Below are 23,173 nucleotides of genomic sequence, written 5' to 3' on the forward strand. Positions count from 1 at the left end.
CTATTGTTTAAACGCAAAGGATAATGGTCATTGGAGGAGGTCAAATCAACGCAAATTTACCGAAAATTGTTCTAAAAACCGTATCAATCCACGAAGAGAAGTAGAATAGACAGCAAACGTTCAGAATATTTTTTAGTACATATTAACACATATCATATCTGAAAAGCAGGCCATTTTAGATTAAACTGTTTCGCTAGGAGCAAATTTTGTTGAATTTTCTATTGGATTTGGCGATTCTATCCCCCACATAAACAAGCAGTGACGTCATAGTGAAATAGGGCAATTATAGACGAGCTATGAATTCAGCAAAAATTGACTAAATGTCGGTATACAATTGATCAGAAAAAAAATTGTTTTCAGCTCCAAATTTCTTCGCTATACCTATTAGCTTTTGAAGGTCCTAAATTTTGTCATCTAACTCTCTCTCTCTTTTCCATTTAATTATTTTCCTTGTTTTTTCCTACTACTCATTTATTAATTCTTATGATTCTCTATCTGCGAAAAGAATATTGGTAAAATATTTGACTTTCTTGCGGCCCACGAATCAATTGCCCTATTTCACTATGACGTCACATCAAAACAATCTATTGTTTAAACGCAAAGGATCATGGTCGTCGTCGGGGGTCAAATCAACGCAAATTTACCGAAAATTGTTCTAAAACCCGTATCAATCCACGAAGAGAAGTAGAATAGCCAGCAAAAGCTCAGAATATTTTTTAGTACATATTAACACATATCATATCTGAAAAGCAGGCCATTTTAAATTAAACTGTTTAGCTAGGAGCAAATTTTGTTGAATTTTCTGGTGCATTTGGCGATTCTATCCACCACATAAACAAGCAGTACCGTCATAGTGAAATAGGGCAATTCTTTAATATTATTATAAAAACTCATATATTCTAAGACACAGAAAGAGCAAAGGTGATTGGCATCATTTATTCAAATTTTTTCAAAATATCTAAACAAATAGTTTTTAAATTTCAGTCTTATGCTTCTTTAAAACATATTCTCAAAAGACACAGAAAGAGCAAATGGTATCATTTATTTAATCATTTTAATATATTATATTATATTCATGAATAATAAAACTTTTCAAAATATCTAAACAAATAGTTATCAAATTTAAGCCTTTCATATTTTTTTTCCTCGATTGTTATCCTGACCTATTCCCACGCACTTTTTCAATGATTTCCCATTAGACGCAGTGCCACAGGTTTTACTAGAGTTATTACTATTTGCATGATATATTTAAGTCTACCCGACTGTTTATATATACTAATTGATTTTCTTAGTCAGAAAGACTTGGTGGTTGGTTGCTTCTAGACTGACTTATCCATGTATTCCGCTTCTTTGTAATATGCCAGTCATGGGCGGCATGTTTATAAAGCTGTAAAGCACGTTTACAATGTCTGCGTTTGGATGAGATTTGCAGAGACTGCGAAGTTTTGAGTTATGATGATGGGGTTAGGATTAGGGTACCTTCGCAGCTTCAAGTTTTGAATGAGGGGAAGGAAACGAGCTAAATGTTTTTCACGTTACGAAAAGTCTTGTTGCAATTTTGAAAGAAAAAAAATTGGTCGCTTAAGTTATCCTTCCCACCCCACTCCGTGGTCCATGATTTGGACCACTTGTACTACTTCTCTTGCGTCAACGATTTCTCCGTATCTTACAACGTTAGAGATTTATATGAGTTGCTCTGATCTATCGGCAGGTTTCCCAGCTTGAACCTCTTGTATCAAGTCTCTATTCACGACTGCAGCACAACACCTGAACCCATGCCTTGGATGTGGAAGATAAGTAGAAATTTTCCATTTATCGTTTGCTGGATCATAGCATTCTACTGAATCGACTACTATGTTTCCATAGGAACCACCGAAGACGTAGATTTTACCACCGAACGCTGCTGAATCTGCTCTATCGCGTTTAATGCACATGTCTAGGTAAAATAGAAAAATATATATTACATATAATTATAAAGAAAAATCATCATGCAAGCATCAAAATCCCCATCCTTATCATATAGTATGTATCATCAAATGTATCACCATGTATCATCATGTACCAACATCATCATCACGTATCCTCATCATGTATCTGCATCACCATCATCATGTATCGTCACCATCATCATGTATCATCACCAACATCATCATCATGTATCATCACCATCATCATGTATCGCCACCATCGTCATGTATCATCATCATGTATCAGTATCAGTATCATCATCATACATCATATTCGTATATCATCACCACCATCATCATTATTATCATCATCATCATCATGTATCATCATCATCATGTATCATAATCATCACCATCATTATCCTTATACAAACATGACGTCTATGACGTAACATGCTCCCCAAAAATTGTATACCTTGACAGTAAAACCATTTATCTTGATTAGCATGGTAAACTTCGCACGTCTTTAGTGCTATTCCCCTATTCGATGTCCCTCCCATCACGTAGATCTTTCCTGACAGTGCCACTGCGCATGCTCCACTTCTTGGTGTATTTAGACCTGCTACTGTACTCCACTGGTCGTGTATTGGATCATAACGTTCGACGGTTCTTAAAACCGTATTACAGCGAGAAATACCTGAAATGACACGTTGACATATAAAGTATTTAGACTGCGCATGTCAGAAGGATTAGGGCCAAAGATTTTTTACTACATCATTAATCCATCCTGATTTCATACACTTACCTACCCACCAACCACCCATATTCATACATCCATCTTTTCTTCCTTTCTTCCTTTCTTCCTTTCTTCCTTTCTTCCTTCCTTCCTTTCTTCCTTTCTTCCTTTCTTCCTTTCTTCCTTTCTTCCTTTCTTCCTTTCTTCCTTTCTTCCTTTCTTCCTTTCTTCCTTTCTTCCTTTCTTCCTTTCTTCTTTTGGTTCACTCCCCCACCCATTCTGCAGTTATCCCTCCATTCATTTTATCGTTCACTCTTTCGTTTTATCTATTCACCCATTCTCTTACCTCCAATTATGTAGATACATCCATTGAGAACTGCAACGCAGAGCGTGTGTCGAGGCTGACGAGGTGCGCTCTTTTGAGTCCATGAGTCTGTCAAGTGATCATAGCACTCTATAGCGGAGAATCCATCAAGGGAATCCATTCTTGTGATTCCGCCAATGGTGTAGATCTTACCGTTGACTTCGGCTGCTTCACACTTAAAGCGAGCTAGGGATATAACGAAATAAAATTCTAAGTAAAATAAGGATGTTTCCAATCATTAGTACGGTGAGCAAAAGAACTGGCATTTTAACTAGAAGTTCCAATACAGCACACATATAACTCATGAGAACAGTTTTCTTATGATTGAAAACTTATGTTATACGGTTAACCAATCACAGGACGCAAAATTATTTTTAGCCAATTAGAACGCTCAAACACGCCAACGTCACGGATAGGTCATGAAATACTGTAACTTTTACCACATTTGTGAATTTTCTCGCTTTCTGATTGGCCTAGAGCCAGGGGAGATTGGAGGACATACCAATAAATTCCGTGAACCGTTTTCATACAAATTTTACCCTTGTTTTCGTTTTCGGTCACGAAATCAGCTGTAACTGCAAGTACAAGTACAAAGACCACTTGCACTAGCTAGGCTGTGTGATTTGCTGTAAAAAAAAAAAAGGTTTAGAGAAGCTTGCGATATTTTTTGGCATTAATCACTAACCTTGATTCATGCTTGCAATTTTCACCCATTTATTAAACTTTGGATCAAAGCGTTCGGCATTTGACAAAACGTGGAGGTTCTCTTTAGCTGAGCAACCACCAGAAACAATCAGCCAATACCCAAGACGCGTCATGCAAAAGTTTAACCTGTCGTCTCGTACTTTAGCCAGCGAATACCATTTACCAGTTTGAGGATTGTAACAGTTAGTACATTTGCCTGGGATAGAATCTTCCATCAGACCTCCAACAATGACTATAGCTTCCATTAGATATGTTCTCCACCTGGAGAAGCAGCCAATGAGAACGCGAGTTAATTCTTCTTATATAATTCTGATAGCCCGTTCGTCTTAAGGCGAAATTCCTTGCTATTTCAGCATGACGTGTTGGGACTAACATATATAAGATCCTCTTAGTGTTTGTATATGTGAATTCAGTAGAAAATTGGTTATACTCAAGAGCAAAGGAGCTAAATTGGGAAAACTTTAATTAGAAGACACTAGTCTTTAGTATGAGAAGAGAATGAGATAATAAGTGGAGAGAAAATGAGAGAGGAAAAAAGTATCATGAATGAAAGATAGACGGACGGACAGACAGACAAAGCAAAGGAGAAAATGAAACTGAAACATGGAAAGAAAGAAAGAAAGGAAGGGAAAAAACGGAGGGAAAAATAGGGAAAGTGGGGGGGGGGGGGGACCTAGGAAAAAGGGAGGGAGGGATGGCAGTAAAATAAGAAAAAAGAAACGAAGTAAAGTTCTTACAACCAAGAGCAAACACGGCATTACCTTCTCTTTCGTTTGTTACTTAACATAGCGGAGCTCACTCTTTTCTCGGTCAGTTTTAAAGCCAAAGCATCAGATACCAGGCCTTTACAGTTGTCAGACGCCATCACGAGTGGTTCTCTTTCTACAGTACTTACAAGATACCGTCTAGACAAACACGACAGACGAACATGATTCAAAAGACTCTCAAAATGCCCTCTCCTGCGTTCAAAATCATACCGAATCCAGCCAATCACAGCCTCGTAAACCTCTTCCTCCTTAGTTATGTTCAGATCGTCGTCTGCAATGATGGATTGTAGCTGGTCAGCAGACATACGATGAAATGGCTGTGTAACGCTAAGCTTGAGAAAGTGCTCGCTGATGCAGCGTTTTGACTTCTGTAAAAGCGTTTCACATGAGTAATTCTGAGCCAAAGTCATCATCTCGATACAATTCCCGCTGTGAAGGTGTTTATTTAAATAATCTTCACACTCCTGTATCAACAGATCCATCCCTAAGCTAAACGCCGTATGTATAATAGCGCGTACATTCTCGCCATTAATGCATATCTCAGATGTATATATATAATCCAGCAACTTTTCCAGTAACTCTTCGCTGATTCCACTCAATATGGTTTCTCTGGAGTACCGTACAAGAGTGGTTCCTATGTAAAGTTTATGAAAATATCGGCTGCTTGCCGCTAAGATGGCACGGTGGGCCGCAAAACGGCGGTGATTTCCATTGTCTGTCACAATAACAACATCACACAAGTGGTCCTTTTTCCTCATCTCGTTTAGCTCTCTAAAAACGAAGAGTCTAAAGCCGTTGTCAGAGACAAGATGATGCTCGAAGTTCTTAGTGTCGACGGTAATATGTGCCTCCAGTTTCTCCATAATGTCTAGCTATTCTGTACTTTCGGTCGACTGGTGTACAAAGTTAACAATGTAATCAAGCCACAGACATGAAAGCCAACTCCTCAATACACAACTCGGTCTACAAACTGTCAAACATTTGACATTCTGTATGCCAAGGGATTTAAAAAGTCTCAGGAGAAATTCGAGTTTGACTGACCTGATAAATTGTAAAACTGTAACGTCTTTAGAGCAGACATGGAAGGCATCAAATAGGCCGTACGAGTTCGTTGAGCGTATTTAAAGAGCTACCATTTTCGTCTAAAGAGACTTAGTATATCATTGTGGCTTTCAGAATGTGACAGGTGCTTTCATTGTATATCCACGAGTCATTGGTTGATGACAACAGACCACATTCCCATTGTTTGCCTAGAGATGAATATTTCATTTTCTAACTACTCTAACCAAAACTAAAGCTTAATCTTCAGTCTGTCGCCAAATAATGAAAAATTAAACCTTGTAACAGAAAAGAGGAAATAAATGATCTAATTTTGAATGACAAATTTAATATCAATTTCAAGTTTTCATCATCGTAAACGCTTACATCCAATCATGAGCGTTATGGCCGAAGTTTGAACATTCGACATCTTTGACAATGATTGAAATACAGTCGTATATACCAAGTTCACAGGCAATCATTTTAATCTACTCGAAGACCGATTTTTAAAAAGCCTTGGCCTTATTTCAAAAGCAAAGAAAAATCTCGTCGAAAAAAACAATGATTAGATGATTAGTGCATACTGAGCACTTGAAATGTTGTTGGAAGTTTTTTCCGTGTTGGAAAGAAATGCTCCCGAAACTCAATTTTTTATGTAGTAAAATTTTCATACTCGCTAACAAAATATTCTTGTATTTGTTTGAAAAACTAATAATTTTTTTAGCCAGGAACCCTTCACCATTACCCATGCCCATGTTTGTTTAACAGTCGTGCGTCTTAAGTCGTGGGTCCCATGCAATTCGTGAGTCGGAAATAAGTCGAAAATGGGTCGAAAAACAAGTCGTGGATGTACACATTTTTTTTTTTTTCGAATAACATGATAAAATACTTTATTTTTAATTTAAAAAAAATTATAACTGCAATTTAAGTTGCAGCATCTTAATCAAGTATTTCAAAATCATTCTCGGTTTCTATGCATAACGTTTACACTGATTCCGCTCAATTGGACGTAAACTACGTAAACCATATACTTGAAAATCTTTTTCTTCGTTTTCTTTTGTTCTTTATCTCTTTCTTTTCTCCTTTGGTCCATCTCAGTTCTTCTTCAGTGAGGCTGCACAATATTGCTCCCTTTGGAGGGAGGGGGATGGAAAATTGAGTGGAGAGGGAGGGAGCGAAGGGAGATTGGAGTGAGCTACCGACAAGTCAGGGTAAAGAGCGATGTGACATACACTTAATTAAAAGCTCCCGAAATTTTCATTGATAGAGACCTACGTCGAGATTCAGTGTGAATGGACTCTTCTCAAAATTAACTTGAATGAATGGCTAACATGAAAACCGTACAAAAGAAATCAGTCACACTTCTCCTCGAGAAGGGTCCATCATGATTGCAATCTCAAGATTCTCCAGGAAATCATTACCAGGCTATTTTAGGTTTTCTTTAACTAATTATCATTACTGAAGAGTCTTAAAAGCACCGAATGTATTGTCAGTACCGGATCAAAATTAATTCCCAAAGTCTCGGCCAAATTTTAGAGCACTGGTAAAGTGGTCTATTCGTTGATTCCTCGATCACCCAGATTGATGTTAGTCAGTGATGTAATATTTTCTCTGGTTGAGCGGATTCCAGAAATATCAAGTGAAATTACCTTAATATCCAACTCCCCACTAAGCCTTAGTAGATTGGATTATCTCACTTAATGAGAATATTATCATAAAGTAAAAACGACAGTAATGTTGAACCTTATACTCAGAATTACCTGAGTCAAATAAGCTCAAGGGCGGCTTGATAATAGAAACAGAAAACCTTTTAGCCATAACAAAAAAAAAAAAAAAAAAACATATTTGAGGCAAGCCAAAATAATTCCTATCATATAAGCTTTCGTTTTTCATCAGTTCTCTACAACGAGCCTGCGTTCCTTGCGGTCAGTCCGTCACGAAAGGCAATAGCTAATGCAACAATCGGAAGTCTTCTAAAAATAAACGTCTAGTTTACGATTAGTTGAAATTTTGTTCTTTGGAGAACATAGGAACGCTGGTTCAAGAGAATCCTAGAATTTTGGTACCAAAAGGCTTATCCACGGTTTCCCATTTAGGAATTTTGTTTATTTAAGAACAAAAGGTTTAAACAAAAGGTGAGAAATTCGGGATAAAATCGCATGCGTACTGAAAACGATTCTTAAACTATAAATTGACCTTATACTATTGTTAGGCGTCATTCTCTTTCGTAATATTACTTTTTTACCAGTAGAATGCAAGCTCAAAAATATCTTATTAGATGCGAGGCTTACATAAATCACAAAAGAAATCACACTTTTGCTCAGTGGAATTCGTGGCATTTCTTTTCCTTAAAAACGACAAAATAAATTCCTTATACTAGCTTCTATGATCGAATGAATTATTTCCATTAATGTACAAAACAAAACAATAAAGAACAAACAACCAGCTTAAGCGAGTACAAAGAACTGACACTAGATTAGAGCAGATTTCTTATGCGCCAGTCTGAGCCAATTATACACGAGAAACGCACACTATACAAACACAGCGATTGCATCTGTAAGCTATTTTAGTGTCGTGTATTGAAAGGAAATTCACTCAAGCTTCGTGTCAAGACTATACAAGCGTTTATGGTCGTACAAAATCCTCTGTAAGCTCTTCTAAGACTGTGGATAAGCTTATAAATGAACTCTTAATAACCATGCAAAGATCAATAATTCAAGCTTGAATCAGTCAAACTCGGTTGTAAAGTAAAAAGATGACAAAATAATTGGATTGTGTTGGCCTCCTTATCTTCTTCCTTTCATCTTTTTTTTCTCTTCCTTTATTTATGATACGACTTTTATTTCAAAATTGAATTCTAAATCATTTTGGACAGAAGGATTTGCAGCAATCACTCTAACAATATCAAATAATCCTTCCTATCAAATATTGGTTATTGTTTGCTGTTTATCCTGATTCGAACATTTTCGACTATTCTATACCTGCTTGCTTAATTATACTGTAGACTGTTCATTATTATTAGAAGATGAAATTCTAATTACAGAATGAAACGGTTTTCGTTCGTCTTTATGGCAACTGTTCTTAAAAATTGAAGCTTTCGTAGATGCTCCTTTGTTGCAACCAGTAACATGGTGTAACTCCATAAGCGTCACTTTTCGGCAAAAAAGTCTGAGGACGATGAAACGGAACGTTAGAATGATATCTTTATTTCTGTAGGCGTAGAAAAAAGGATCAACAGCGCTGTTTCCATAATGCATCCATTTGACAAACTTGATCAATCGGTCGCTCCATACAGGGGAAGGAAGGTTCTGAGGATGATAGGTGCCTATCACCGTCACAACAAACAGCGGTAACCAAGCAACCACAAAGAGAGCTGTTATCAATGCCACCGTAACAGCGAGTTTAATTTCCTTACGGTAAACAGAGTTTGGGATTCTTTGCTCTGTTAGGTTGCGTCGGGGCTTGGAATGCGCAAACTTGACAATACAGGAATAAGATAGCACGTTGATCAATAGTGGTCCTAGAAAACACGTCGTGGTCATGAGAATAGTGTAGACTTCTCTCCAACTCTTGTACTGAACAGGCTGAAGAACAGCAACAAAGCCAGCATAAAACCAGGGAACCGATACCATGACATAAAACGCCCGTTTTGGAAGTGTTCGGTGACGAAATGGCCTGACAACGGCATGACACCTCTCGATGCCAATAGCTGTAAGTTGAAGAATACTCGCGCTCCCAATAAATATGTCAAAAACAATGTAAAACTGGTAGACCCAACTATTGTATGTGATTCCCTTGAACTGACAAATAAAAACGTACATCCAGCACGGGATGGATACCAATCCCACCAGAACGTCACTTATAGCTAACCCAACGACAAGCCTGTTGGTGATAGTTCGTAGTTTTTTGTTGATAACGAAAGAAGCGAGTATTAGCCCATTTCCAGCTAGTATTGCCACCAGCAGAATTCCATATAGCACTGATATCGCTATCAATTCGTAATATCCCGTTGTACTCTTACCAGACGAAGTGGTGATGCTTCCATTATGATCAAGTAAACTTTGGTTCTGACTATCAATATTGTTCATTTTCTCAATACGATCAAAGCGTCCTCTTTCCAAGTTCTGCAATTAACAACGATCTTTTTCCTGTTGCGTGGTTTAAGTCACCTGTGAAAGCAACAAAAGTGCAATATCAGACTGATCATTTCTCTACGAGGCCCTACGTGATTAGCAGTTCTTTTACGGCGGACTTACAGGTTCAAACAAAAACACCCAGCCTCTTTAAGATCCTTGATGACTTTGAGCGACAAATGAGCAAACACAGGATGGAAATTAGTGTGAATGATACGATTTCTATAGGCAACTACAATACATCTTGGCTACTCAGCTCAAATCCGCCATTTAACTAGTGCTAATCAGTCAATAAATAGGTCTGATTTTGTTTTCCAACAAAGTTTTTTTCTCTTTTATATCCCCAACCGTAGTGCGTGGGCGCTTATCTATCATTTATTTTTCGCTAAAATGGCAGATATAAAAAGATTAAAATAGAAATCAGATTTTCCAAATTCAGATTTTTTCTTCAAAAAAAAAAAAAAAAAAAAAAAGAGAAAAATGATAGACTTTTTTATTGATATCTTTAGGAAAACATTAATCATCCACATCAGACGCGCCAGAGGAAAATCTTAGATGGATGATTGGATATTTGGATTGAAGTATGATGAAAAAAGAACTAGCATTTCCGCACTTGTTTTAAAAAATGATAACCACGTATAAATGAAGCAACCAAGTGATGATATCTATGATTCGTTGTTTTCTTTAGTTTTGATTATACTGGCGTTGTAATGTCGTATTGCATTTGGGGGTGCGTTTAAAAGCTTTTCCAATATTCAAGAACAGTCTTCTCAGTGCAATCAAAACTTTGACAAAACAATAAATTTCTATCAGACACAGAACGTGCACATCACGGAAGAAAGTCATGCAACGAAAGAAAGAAACTCGGGACAAACCGCAATGAACAGGGAAAATAATGAGGGAAAATAATGAGGGAAAATAATGAGGGAAAATAATGAGAAACCGTATGTCTCCCATGCATTTCTCCATATTTCCATCATTTTCACAGTTTTCCAACCAACGTAATATGCATTAATTTTACAAGGCACCCAACCGTGAAAGCTCTACTTTTCTCTATGCTTTTATTTCCAGAATTAAATTTATGTCGCTTTTCATAGATGGAAAATGAAGTTTGAATAAGACTAAAAAATTGTACAATAGCCTAAAGGAAAACATAAAACAGTGTTTTTATAAATGTCTTAATGTTGGATGTTGTGTTTTCTCTTTTGCGAAAGCACATTAATACAATTGTTTATCTCCTAAGAGCCTCGTTCAGTTGTATCACGGTTCTATAAGAACAACTGGGGTTAATCAACTTTATAAAAACATTACTTAGAAGCAGACTTAAAAACTAGGCGCCTAAAACAGATGTTATGAAAACTTACAATCTTGTAGAATGAAAATGAAATAACCTTGGTGATGGCAATCATTTAATCAATTATTTTTTTTAGCAAATAATAGACAAACAAGAACGAAATGAACAAAACAAAAACAAACACTGCAACAGTATAAATCTAAATAAAACTTATAAAAGGCCAGCAACCAAGAGACACAATACAAAAAAAAGAAAGAAAGAAAGACCTTAACTTAAGCTTGGAAAAACGAATAATGCAAATACAAGGAGTTTAAATAGGATCAATAACTAACTAATAACTAACGAAACCTACAAACCTAAAAATCAACAGGGTAAACCCCTTTAAACCGGACAAACACACTAACCCACCCACGCAGTATCAGACAGAACACAACCAATAAGTTCACGTTATATTGGATTAGCGATTATGATGAATGAATTTGTACCTTTCACCTTAGTTTCTCTCAGTTTTCGTCATCCGACAACTAAAATTAGTTTGTAACGTTCATGACGACACATTCTTTCTCGTTTCATTTATTTATTAATTGCACTTTTAATTTTTTAATGGTGCAATTTACTAGAATTTTAGTTGTTTTCGATTTTCTCGTTCTTTTACATTCTCGCTCCTATTTTCATTCCAATCATCAATTTTAATTAACATTTTTATTTTCCCATTAACATATCCAATTTTAATCTTTTTTCCCTCCTCCATAACCGGCAACGATTTCGTGACACAAGAAAAATAAATATCAATTATATTAATTAAATATTAATATATATTGCCATAAATGTTAAATAATATTATTATTACATTATTGAATATTGAATACTGTGAAAATTAAATATCGCTCTTGTTTAGCCCAACTCAAGCAAACAAACAATTAACGATTCATTTAAAACGGAAAAGCAAATACTAATACTGATGAACAACAAACACTGAAATCATTTAGCAAGATCAACTTAACAATATTGACCATGCAATGTTTGTGTTGTGGTCCTTGCTTTAATTGTTCATTTTCGATCTTCAAGGAATGATTATTTTTTTGTAAATATCAAAAATCAAGAGAATTTAAAATAAACCCCTCCCACCCCCCCCCCCCCCCCCCCCCCTCAAAAGAGAATTGCTACGGAATTGGTGATTAATAAAGAAATAGAGTTTGAATTATGAGATGAGAGTAGAAACCCGTGTAAAACATGAAATAGTTAATAAATACATCATTTTACAGGAGTGGCTAAGAAATCAGTTACCCTAAGCCTCAAAATAAGATTTTCAATTAGTTTTACGTTCAATTTATCTTGTAATTGATTTTTAATTTTAAATAGCCGGAAAGAAAAAAAACAGACCTAAAAGACAAATACTTTTAATAATTTATTCAACGTTTCGAAATTGGATTAAAAACTACAAAATTTGTTTTGACTAATTACTTTAATGAGATTGTATGAAAAACTAGACCAAAAAAGCCATCAGAAAATTGGTTTGACAAAAGTACTTCAGGGTATTATAACTAAGCTCGGAGATGTTTCTAAGGGGGGAAGGGTAGAGGTTAAATTATGTATGATGTATGTATGAAATCGGTGGTTCTAGCAACGTATCGAAAAGCATTAGTGAAAGTAATTCAGAAAAAGGTTTTCAAGTAAGAGGAGTGCGTTAACTTTTTTTTTTCTTTCACCCCCCCCCCCCCCCCTTTTTTTTTTTTTTTTAGTTTGCCAAGAAGTAACAGTTACGTGACTAAAGACCTTTAGCATCAGGTTTACCGCTAATCGCTAGGAATCAGGCACGCAAACAAGGAAAAACACTCGACATCAATGAAATTCAATATGGCGGTTCTTCCATAAATAACTTCGTTATGACGGATTGCTAAATGTCGAAAGTTAGACAGAAAACGCCTGACGTCCCCGGAAGGGGTGGGGGGGGGGGGGGGTACTCTCATATATGGACTATACGGGGATGATCCGCTGAACAGGGTATGGTTTTTCGAGCTTCTTGTTCATAAACAGGGTATGCAATTTCACTCAAGGTCCAAATTCTTCCTGAGCTTTCTGTCATATTCAGGGTTTCTACTTTCGTATTGACTGAAACTGGTTACCATGGTCGTAAAAAAACGATACGCGAGATGACATGATAATAGAAACGGGAACTCAGTGCAATGAATTTCTTCTTTTTTCATAAACAGGGTCTACAAATTTGAGTTTTTGTTGTAATAAACAGGGTACCCCTTTCAGAATCCCAGCGGAACACCCCTACTCAAATTCTAGCGGAGTAACCCCCGGGATGACGTCGAACTTCAGATTGAGCCTTGCGGTACCTAGCAAGAACCTCGTGCTAAAGGTCTCCATTATCATGTCCTGCAACTTACGACACTTACAACACAGCATAAAAAACTGTATGACGCATGGTAACGACCAGCTGCTAAAGCCTGCCGCGTCAGTAATAACCGGAATAACACGTCATATTGAGCATCCAGTCTAAGTAATGATGCAGCAAAATGGCTATGAGTAATTTATAGTCTAACTATATAGTTTTGTGAGACTTCCTCTTTAATATTTTTAATATTTTTATATTTCCAAAAAAGAAAAAAACAACATTATGAGAGCATTATGGTGTCCAGAGACTAAGAACGGGTTAAACTACAATTCGATCTGTGAGTTAGCAGTGTTATAACTTAGATCAGCCCAGAGGTTGTTTCAGGGCTTAGCAGTGTTAAGACTTAGATCAGCCCAGAGGTTGTTTCAGGGCTTGACAGTGTCAAGACTTAGATCAGCCCAGAGGTTGTTTCAGGGCTTGGCAGTGTCAAGACTTAGATCAGCCCTGAGGTTGTTTCAGGGCTTGGCAGTGTCAAGACTTAGATCAGCCCTGAGGTTGTTTCAGGGCTTGGCAGTGTCAAGACTTAGATCAGCCCAGAGGTTGTTTCAGGGCTTAGCAGTGTTAAGACTTAGATCAGCCCAGAGGTTGTTTCAGGGCTTAGCAGTGTCAAGACTTAGATCAGCCCAGAGGTTGTTTCAGGGCTTAGCAGTGTTAAGAATTAGATCAGCCCAGAGGTTGTTTCAGGACTGAGCAGTGTTAATTCTTAGATCAGCCCAGAGGTTGTTTCAGGGCTTGACAATGTCAAGACCTAGATCAGCCCAGAGGTTGTTTCAAGGTTAGCTGCGGTTTGTTTTTGAAGGATTTGTGAAATATGCTAATTGTAACTCTATAGATTGTTGAATACTTAGTACCTTAAATGCAAGTCTTTATTCTAACCTTGAATGGCTTAGCAGTATCATGACTTTAATAGATCAGCCCAGAGGTCGTTTCAAGTTTCGATCCGGTTTTTTTTAAGGCTTTGTGAAATTGTAAAGCTAAGAACCTTAAATGCATGTTAAAGTCTTTATTTCAACCTTGAATATCTGAGCAGTGTCATTGACTTTAGAACAGCACAGAGGTGGTTTCAGGGTTCGATAAAACTTAGATTATTTAGGTTACTACGGATTATAGTTGATCTATAGTGTAATCCAAAGAAGAGTTCTGGTTTATCTTTCATAAAGAGATAAGAGGGAATAGAATGAGGAAAAACGACAATGTTTATCGGACTGAAAGAAAGGAATGGCGGGCTAGCACTAGAACATTTATGGAGTTAAGATCATGAAAGTCAAACTTACCAAATAAAAAAATGGTTACCCCTGGTCTACAGAGTAGCTCTTCCTCCATTGAAGCAGTTCCATATAGGAAATTAGAAGTTGGTTTTCGTGGAGGGACGAAAAACCGGGAAACCCTGACGAAAACCCTCGAAGCACAGAAGAGAACCAACAAGCAACTCTACTAACAAACGTCCACCCTTTTTGACACTTCCTTACGATAATAGAAATATCGTGGAAAGATGTTGCAATTCTTATGGAAATATCTTATGTTGGAAACATCATCATAAAAATATGTTGAAGGCGACTTCCAATTACATATTTCCATGTTCAAGATCTTTCATCAATATTTCCATGGCAGTTTATGAACATCTGTGGTATGGGGATATGTTGGAGGTACGTCGCTACTTCCAAAATTTTTCGAGCAAGCTTGATTTTTCTAGGGTAGAGAGAACGAGTTGGAAGATAAGATGCGAGAGAGGGATGGTTTCTTACTTGATACAATCTATCGATTTAAGATGATGGGAATAAATAGTTGCCATCATCTTAAATCGATATGTTGACAGAATAGTTGGAAGCCATTCATCCAACCTTTTGGACAATTCCATGGTGTGGAAATATGTTGGAAATATCACGTCGGAAGCTAGTTAGTGATTACGCGCGCATCTCGGAAATTTTTGTGAAATATTGGAATTTTGCTGGGAAATTTCAACGAACAATAGCCATGTTTATCAATTGCATGTAGCCATAGACATTATAATAAGCAGCACACAAACTCCGCAAATCAAAAACCAAATTATGCTTAAGAAAATCTAGCTGTATTTGTTCAATCCAAAAGCTTCCTGTTATTGAGAAAAGACTATTTACGTGATGGTAAATAAATAATGAGGGGGAATTCTCATAAAGCTAACAAAAATGCCTGTTTTTGATTAGGCCCTGGGTCACTGAGGAAGTAGAGGCGGAAAAAATAACTTGAATGATACCGAACAAGAAGTAAATATTTTCGACTTCAATAAAATTGTCCCGCATTCGAATAGGAATAACAATAGCATAGAAGTAAATGATGTAGTAAATTATTTTGGAATATAAAACAGGGTTTATAGATATCACTTCATTGGATAACGTTCTTTATTTATTTTGTCCTTAAAATGAGGCAAAATAATATTTCCGATCTATTGTTTTATGTTCTTATTCTTTTCGTCTCGTTCTCTTTTCTTTTCCACGCCAACAACAACCAGACATCAATTTTTATGGAACCCTGAACGATTCTCTGGGCTGATCTAAGTCAGGGTATGGCTAACTCACAGATTGAACCCTGAAACAACCTCTGGGCTGATCTAATACGGGGCACGGCTAACTCACAGATCAAATCCTGAAACAAACTCTGGGCTGATCTAAGTCAGGATATGGCTAACTCACAGATGGAACCCTGAAACAACCTCTGGGCTGATCTAAGTCAGGGCACTGCTAACTCAAAGATTGAACCCTAAAAGAAAATGCGGAAGGAGAGAAACCCTCTATAGAGATGTAACAAACTTTACTAACATGTGATACTGACCAAGACCAGGAATCCAACAATGAACACTCCAAAATCGTGAACGCCAGTGCTTTTTCCTTTCCTTCACAGTTTCCTTTCTTTATTTTTTAAAATGATATACCAAAATCATGCAAAATTTGTTTCTGTAGAAATAGTAGTTTTCTATCCTTCTAGCTTCGTTTTCTATTTACATAAAGATTTTGATTTTTTTCCGCTGCCAAACGAGAAAAGAAGCCATTATGATGGCAGTAAAACTGTTCTAATAGAGTGCGTCTTTGAGTGCCCGATGAAATGAAAACTTGGGATACTTACTTACTTATGCTAACTTACTATGTTCTTGCAAAAAAGTAGAATTTCATACTGTGAGAGTACAATGATAAAATAAAGTATCCCCGACAAGCAATACTCCTAAATCTATGATAATAAAACTGGGATTTTGTCAAAACGTCTGGCCCGAAAATGTAGATGGAATTAATTTTAGGATTTTTGCCTTAATTTTCTTTACGTTTTGCTTACTTTAGTCATCAAAAATGTGAACATTGAAAAAGTGATGGTCATTAAGATTTTGACAATGCAGTTCGTATACAAGTGGCTTGTTTTGGCTATTCAATTCCATTCAAAAGGATGTGAAATTCCACAGCTGATAGCTCATCTAAAATTTATAGCTTTAAACTTAAAAGAACGCCTTGAAAGAATAGTTTTTGAAATTGTACAATTTCATGCTGTTTGTAAAGGAAGACTTAAACATGTCAGTTATAAATGTGTTTGAAATATTGATTTGCGCTTACCTCACATGACAATTTAAATGAAGCGTTTCTTTTTGCTGTAGTCCATGTGTCAAAGAATTAGCAAAGCAGGATTTCTTTGCTTGAGGAGACAAAGTTATAACTATGCAGCCATCGAGAGAAAATGGTGAAATTTGTCATAAATAAAAATCCGTGAGTCGAGAACGATCTCAACCAACATCGATTTTACCAACTAAGACATGCCACGCTCACCTTACTTACTCTGTTCAAGTCAGACAATACGCACGTTTTTTGACAAGCAAATCTTATGCTTTTGAAGAAAAAAAAGGATTAAATTTGATAGGCCCAAGAAGATGAAAGCAAATCAATTGAAAAGGTAAAGATGTTTGTCATTTAAAACCGCTATTTCCGTCCAGATTTATTTGATTAGTTTTACGATGTTTTTTCTTCCATACTTAGCACCGTAACAAAATAGAACTGACATATATGAAATGATTGATAGACGTGATGGGCTGTCATTAATTGAAATCTGCGTTGCGTTGATTCTGATTGGTTCATCGAGAAACCATTTAAGTGTTAAATTTCGAGAGACAAGGGTTTCCACTTAAAGAGAATACTCCTTAAGCTCCACAGTAAAAATTTAGTCTTCTTTCAATGAATGTCAGTAGGGACATCAGCTTCAGAAGAAGGACCAAGCCATTGCTGTCTGACCAAATCTTAATTCTTAAGTTGTGTCAATCCACTTTATTTGAAATGTAAGCTTTGTGGTCATTAAGTAAGGTTTTTGTTTCTTTGACATTTGAATAGGATTTGCTGTAATGTATTTTATTTCATTCAATTTCGTGTCAAAACTACCGTCTGTTAAAAACAAATCCACAATATACATTTAGAGCACTCAAGCAATGTAAAAATAATGAGATTTGCAAAGACAATTTTTCAATTTTCTCTTTTTCTCTTTCTTTCCCGCATTCTTTTCGTTTCTGTTTTTTGTCTTACTAATCCATCAATTAATAATTTGCCTCTCCCACACCTTTTCTCTTTAATTCATTCCCTTCTCTTTTCTATTTTTCCTATTTTCAAACTTACATTTATTGTTTGTTCGTTCATTAATTTTTCTTTTATAATTTTTTTCCCATTGCCCATTACGTTTTCGTTCATTTATTTATCAATATAAAAAGCAACATATGAGCAACAATTTTCGATATACCTCTTTGCCCTGGGCATAATGTTATCCATTACAGACCACGTGTCATTCCCTAGAGTATCATTTCTTTCTTTAACAGTTGTGCATAAAAAAACACATGAAAATGGATACAACTCAAACAAAGAATCTTATTCTTAATAGAATGACGTGTGGCCTAAAATGAGAAGACATCATGCTTAAGTTAGACGTATACAGAAATGTGATAGATAGGTAGATAGATAGATAGATAGATAGATAGATAGATAGATAGATAGATAGATAGATAGATAGATAGATAGATAGATAGATAGATAGATAGATAGATAGATAGATAGATAGATAGATAGATAGATAGATAGATAGATAGATAGATAGATAGATAAACTTTATTAAAAGTGTCAAGTTATTTAGCTAAGATATAAGCTAATTGGGGACACTGATGGTGACCATGAATGATGCATTATTTTGCATTTGCAGACCACCAAGTAATGTGGGCTAATTTCATTATATAATGGCCGAATTAGACGGTACGATTTTCGCCTACAACCAACGCATGCAACCTGCTTACGTCATACTTACGACATGACTTAGGTCAGATCCACACGCCTACCACATTTTACCTACAACTCGCTACGTGTCTTGCATCTTTTTTGAAGTAATCGACGTGCTTACAGTGCTTACTCCAGAGACCGATTAAAAGATCAACTTCTTCGTCAGTAAAAATAACTTTATCTTTTTTCGTCTTCGTCTCATCTTCGTCTCACTTTATGGACTTGTTTTTATTGGCAAAATCGGTGTCGTTGTTGTTGTTGTCGTTGTTTTATCCGACATTTTTATCGTCCCACGGACTCCCCCACAAATTTCCCCACAGACTCCCTCACGGTAGGGTAATTTGTGCAAATTTCGCAACGACTATTGCACGATTTTAAATCACGTTATAAAACTCTACAACTTTTTTGTAGTCGCACACAACAGACCTGAGTGAGTTGTAGGACAGAATTACACGACACAACTCATGTTGTAGGTATGACATGAGCAGGTTACATGAGATGGTTGTAGGCAAAAATCGCACAGTCTTATTTGGCCTTAAGGAATCCTCCCCCCGCCATGCCCTGACTTTGATCAGCCCAGAGGTTGTTAATTTAGACACGCACTGACCTTGATAAGCGCAGAGGTTGTTTCAAGGTTCAATCCGTCTTTTTTTTTAAAGGCTTTGTAAAATATGCTAATTTTAATTCTATAGATTGTTTGAAACTTAGTACCTTAAAGTGTTTATTTTAACCTTGAATATCTTGAGCTAACAATGGCGCATCTGTAATAAAAACCAACTTGACAGAGAAAAGATAGCCAGAGGCAACCCTGGAAAATGAAAAAGATTCGTATGAAACTATTGGCTCCTAAGAATCATCATATAAAAGGGGTCCTAATGTCAGACCTTAGGCACACCACATTTATATTTCCATAGCATATATAAACTGGTTATGCATTTAGGCACTAACACCAGACATCAAAACATGTTCTAAGTGACTTCTGAAACATGGTTGTATGATTGTCAGCTAAAAAGGGGACTGCGGTTTAGCCGACGATGTTACAAATTATTTCAGGAGCCAGTTGGAACATGTTTTGATGTCTGGCGTGACATGCCTACCGTAGATGCAAATGACAGTATATTTATGAAGACAACAACTTTCTCCTTGGCTACAAATACCCCTGACTTCAGAAACTGACATTATTTCCTATGACAACATGAAATGTAGTCACAATAAACCTACCGTTTGGATTGCAAGCCAAAGAAAAGCTCCAAAACAATCTGAGTGCCGAGGGGTGAAAGCATGCCAGTCTTGCTCCTTGTTATATCTACAACTACAATAAACAGACAAAACAGATATAATAAGAAAAACTACCCGTCAAAGGGACTAGGCACTAGCATGCATCGGGGTGGATCAAGAAATTTCCGGATACATGTGGACAGTGAAAACGATTCGTGAACCTTTTTTTTTTGCGGATACAAAAATTTCTGGATACGTGTGGACGGGGCCTATAATGCAAATGAATTGGTTATAATACTTTCTAGACTAGTTCAGGCATAATATTCAATTTTTTATTTTTATTTGCTATTACCTGTTTACTTGGAAAGAACTACACCATTGCCTAAACCCCAAAGAGGTTATAACAGCAGCTAAGAAGGTCCACATCAAAGAAACCTTCACTAACAGTACATTTCTTGAATTATTCATAACACTTCCAAACCTATGAATAAAAAGCTGCTTATTAATACAACTTGACCATGGCTAATCATGGGCTGATCTTTCTGCCTTCCACAATGCTGTCTCTCTGCCCTGTAGTTCAAGCATGGGGTCGTGGGTTTGGTTTTCAACTGAACCACAATTAATGTGAGTTGAGTTTGTTTGATGTGTAGCTCTCTCCCTTGCCTAGAGGGTTGTCTCAGGGTTCTCTGGTTTTCTCTGGTGAGTTGATGGTTCAAAATAGAGCAGTTTTCGTATGACTGTGAAAAACGTCATATGTGTGTCTTACCGTGTCACCGTTATCTTGAATTTTGATCGGCTGATTGTTTTCTTCCACAATTTCATTGGTCTGGCAATGCTGTGACACCCAATGACCTTGGTGTGACTGTGTATGTGCTAAGTTTGTGTTGTGTTCTTGGCAATTGATTGGATACAGAGTAAATTTTTGTGCAATGCCACTGGTCTGACATATGCCTTGCCATGTCATGACCATGTTTGTGCCAAGAGCTTTTAAGAGTCATAGGAAAACTGCTTCAGTGAGAATAGTGGTAGTGTGTGAGGTGAGAACCCTCACAGTAGGACTGATGATTGTAAAATATAATTCTATTATATAAAAGGACTTCATAGAAAGGACAGACTTTCATTTTCGGTTACTTTTAACATAACATTTTATAGTTTCAATCCTGTTAAGGAAGAAAAAAACAAAGTTTACTGCTACTTTTCTCCAAATAAAAGGCGAATAAATTGGTACTTACCTTGAAGCGACGGGCAATAACATAACTGCATTTACAACAGCAGATGTCAAACTGCCACCAAAACAGAACAAACACCACAACACAGAACCGCCTGTGTGTATTCGCCTCACTTCATTCACGACTCCGAAGAGTAAACATTGACTAGTACATCTGCTCCAAGAAAATAGAAAGAAAAACGAAGATACTACCCCAAAAAGTAAAGAAAACAAACATAACAATCTTTCCATTGTCCGAATGAAAATTGTAGGGTCAGCAAATAAGAGCAGGCGTTACTTGTAAATATCCGAGGTGACCTGGATCTTGGATGTTGAATGAGCCCACGTTATTTTTGGTCTTCGACAAGAATGTGCCACCGGTTTTGTGATTGCTAAAGTTTTTCGGAAATATGAAATCTTTTGTCTCATCCTTCAAAAGAGACATTTGTCTAGGAAAATCTTGTTATCCTGAAAAAAACTTTTCAAGTAATTACAAATCTTTACCATTATTCATTATGGACAAAATCGCAATCGCAGCAAAAATCGCCGCAAAAATCGTTAGTGTAACACATGGGTGGCGTAGCGGTGAGAGCGCTCACTTTACACAATGCATAATGCGTTTGTCATTTTTGAATGTTCGAGTTTTGCCGGGCTTGCTGTCGTATGTAAGTAGAGTTGTTTGTTGGTTCTCTCCTGTGCTTCGAGGGTTTTCCGGGTTCTCCAGTTTCCCCCCTCCGCAAAAACCAACTTCTGAATTCCATCTGGAATTACAGTGGAAAGTGGAATTACAGTGGAAATGCCACTGCCAAATTCTATTTTTTATTCTATTCAATATTTATTTTTAACGCTCTCCAGTGACGACATTAACCCAACACTAAACATCGCTCCGTACCACATTTAGAACTTTGTAAATTAATTTCTGTTAAACCCGAAAATCGGCTTTCGGATGGACCTTACATTACTCATGATAAGAATTGATTTTTTCGTTTCTTTTCTTCAATACTGATATGAAACTAGCGGTGAACACAAAATACACTTCGATCCAACGATGTGACACCAGGTGAAAACGTTTGCGCATGCGTGCACTTCAGCACGTTTCCTAATATTTTGAAGAGTTTGAGTGAGAAAATAAATGTTTGTTTTCTCCAAGTATACAAAAAAGTTTGAGAGTATACTTTTGTCCGACCAAGATACTGTATTAACAAACACAATATGAAAGAATTACCCATAAGTTTCAAACATGGGGTGGATGGTGGAAAGTGTTTGACAGTTGGCTTTTGGAGTAGTTTTGAACAGTCTTAAACAAAACTTTTTGATTACTAGAATTTTCTTTATGATAGACGAGTAGTACTGTAGTTTAAGCGACTTGATCAAGTTATTCACTACGCAACATTGGTGTGCATTACGCCCTCGGTTAGAGGGGAGCCTCGATGCTCGCCATTTACGTTCAAGCTGTCTGCGTTTCTGTTTCTCGGCGAAGACTTCAGCTGTAGACCAAGATGCCGATGGTCGTACTGTGACAACACGTTCTTTTATAGGAGCATGCTTGTCCAGGAATGATCGTAAGACTTCATCATAGTTATTAACAACAATGTCAAGATCATCTTGATGCTTGAAGAGGACAGAACATTCAATATCACTACGAAGAGAACTCATATCATGCCGTGTAGTTTGCGAGAGGAGACAACCTTCCTTTTAAGTCTTTGCTTTTCAAGGTGTATAGTTAAGTGAACAGCCGTATGATCAGAGATCGCAGGATCAGTTATTTTCACATCTTATACAAAAGGATCCATTACATCAGATATAACCAAATCAAGGGTGTGTCCATTAGCATGAGTCTTTCCCGTAGACGTGCTGCACAAGATTTAAAGAATCCAATAGTTCAAGAAATTATCTAGCGATAGTGTCACTAGGATCGTCCACGTGAAGGTTAAAATCACCAAAAATTAACAATGGTTTATGTTGAACAGTAGTTACATGTTCCAAGAACGTGGAAACCTCTTTTAAGAAAAGCGACGTTGACAAAAGCGTCGATACACAAGTAGAATTCAGTACACAGCGTACAGATACCAAACGCCACCACCAGTGGAATGAGATATTGGTACATGTAGTAGTCTGTATCCTGTAGGACAT

General features: G+C 36.8%; 2 protein-coding genes across 6 annotated transcripts; both read right to left on the minus strand.

Annotated features, from left to right (window-relative positions):
• Positions 1-917: 917 nt before the first annotated feature.
• Positions 918-5,703, minus strand: LOC116301123 (kelch-like protein 2). 2 transcript variants are annotated; one of them, XM_031710134.2, is made up of 6 exons: positions 5,521-5,703; positions 4,474-5,372; positions 3,693-3,973; positions 2,990-3,193; positions 2,383-2,604; positions 918-1,936 (listed from the first exon to the last, which is right to left on the minus strand). In XM_031710134.2, the coding sequence occupies exons 2-6, from the start codon at positions 5,340-5,342 to the stop codon at positions 1,683-1,685; spliced, it is 1,830 nt and encodes a 609-aa protein (XP_031565994.1). In that variant the 5' UTR covers positions 5,343-5,372; positions 5,521-5,703; the 3' UTR covers positions 918-1,682. The 2 variants fall into 2 exon arrangements, with proteins under 2 accessions (XP_031565994.1, XP_088880369.1); XM_089024243.1 differs by having other exon boundaries at positions 4,474-5,703.
• Positions 5,704-7,447: 1,744 nt separating this feature from the next.
• Positions 7,448-21,343, minus strand: LOC116301121 (histamine H2 receptor). Of its 4 annotated transcripts, XM_031710131.2 has the most exons (5): positions 21,066-21,343; positions 20,186-20,314; positions 19,837-19,927; positions 19,327-19,423; positions 7,449-9,686 (listed from the first exon to the last, which is right to left on the minus strand). In XM_031710131.2, exon 5 carries the CDS (start codon positions 9,603-9,605, stop codon positions 8,511-8,513), a length of 1,095 nt encoding a protein of 364 aa, XP_031565991.2. In that variant the 5' UTR covers positions 9,606-9,686; positions 19,327-19,423; positions 19,837-19,927; positions 20,186-20,314; positions 21,066-21,343; the 3' UTR covers positions 7,449-8,510. The 4 variants fall into 4 exon arrangements, with proteins under 4 accessions (XP_031565990.1, XP_088880207.1, XP_088880206.1 ...); XM_031710130.2 differs by lacking the exons at positions 19,327-19,423; positions 19,837-19,927; positions 20,186-20,314; positions 21,066-21,343 and adding an exon at positions 16,924-17,242 and having other exon boundaries at positions 7,448-9,686; XM_089024081.1 differs by lacking the exons at positions 19,327-19,423; positions 19,837-19,927; positions 20,186-20,314; positions 21,066-21,343 and adding an exon at positions 16,157-16,878 and having other exon boundaries at positions 7,448-9,686.
• Between the last annotated feature and the right edge of the window lie 1,830 nt (positions 21,344-23,173).

The sequence above is a fragment of the Actinia tenebrosa genome, unplaced genomic scaffold (assembly GCF_029948245.1).
Source record: "Actinia tenebrosa isolate PJP-AT-01 unplaced genomic scaffold, QUT_ActTen_1.0 PGA_scaffold8__29_contigs__length_14323225, whole genome shotgun sequence".
In the NCBI taxonomy this organism is placed as follows: Eukaryota; Metazoa; Cnidaria; class Anthozoa; order Actiniaria; family Actiniidae; genus Actinia; species Actinia tenebrosa.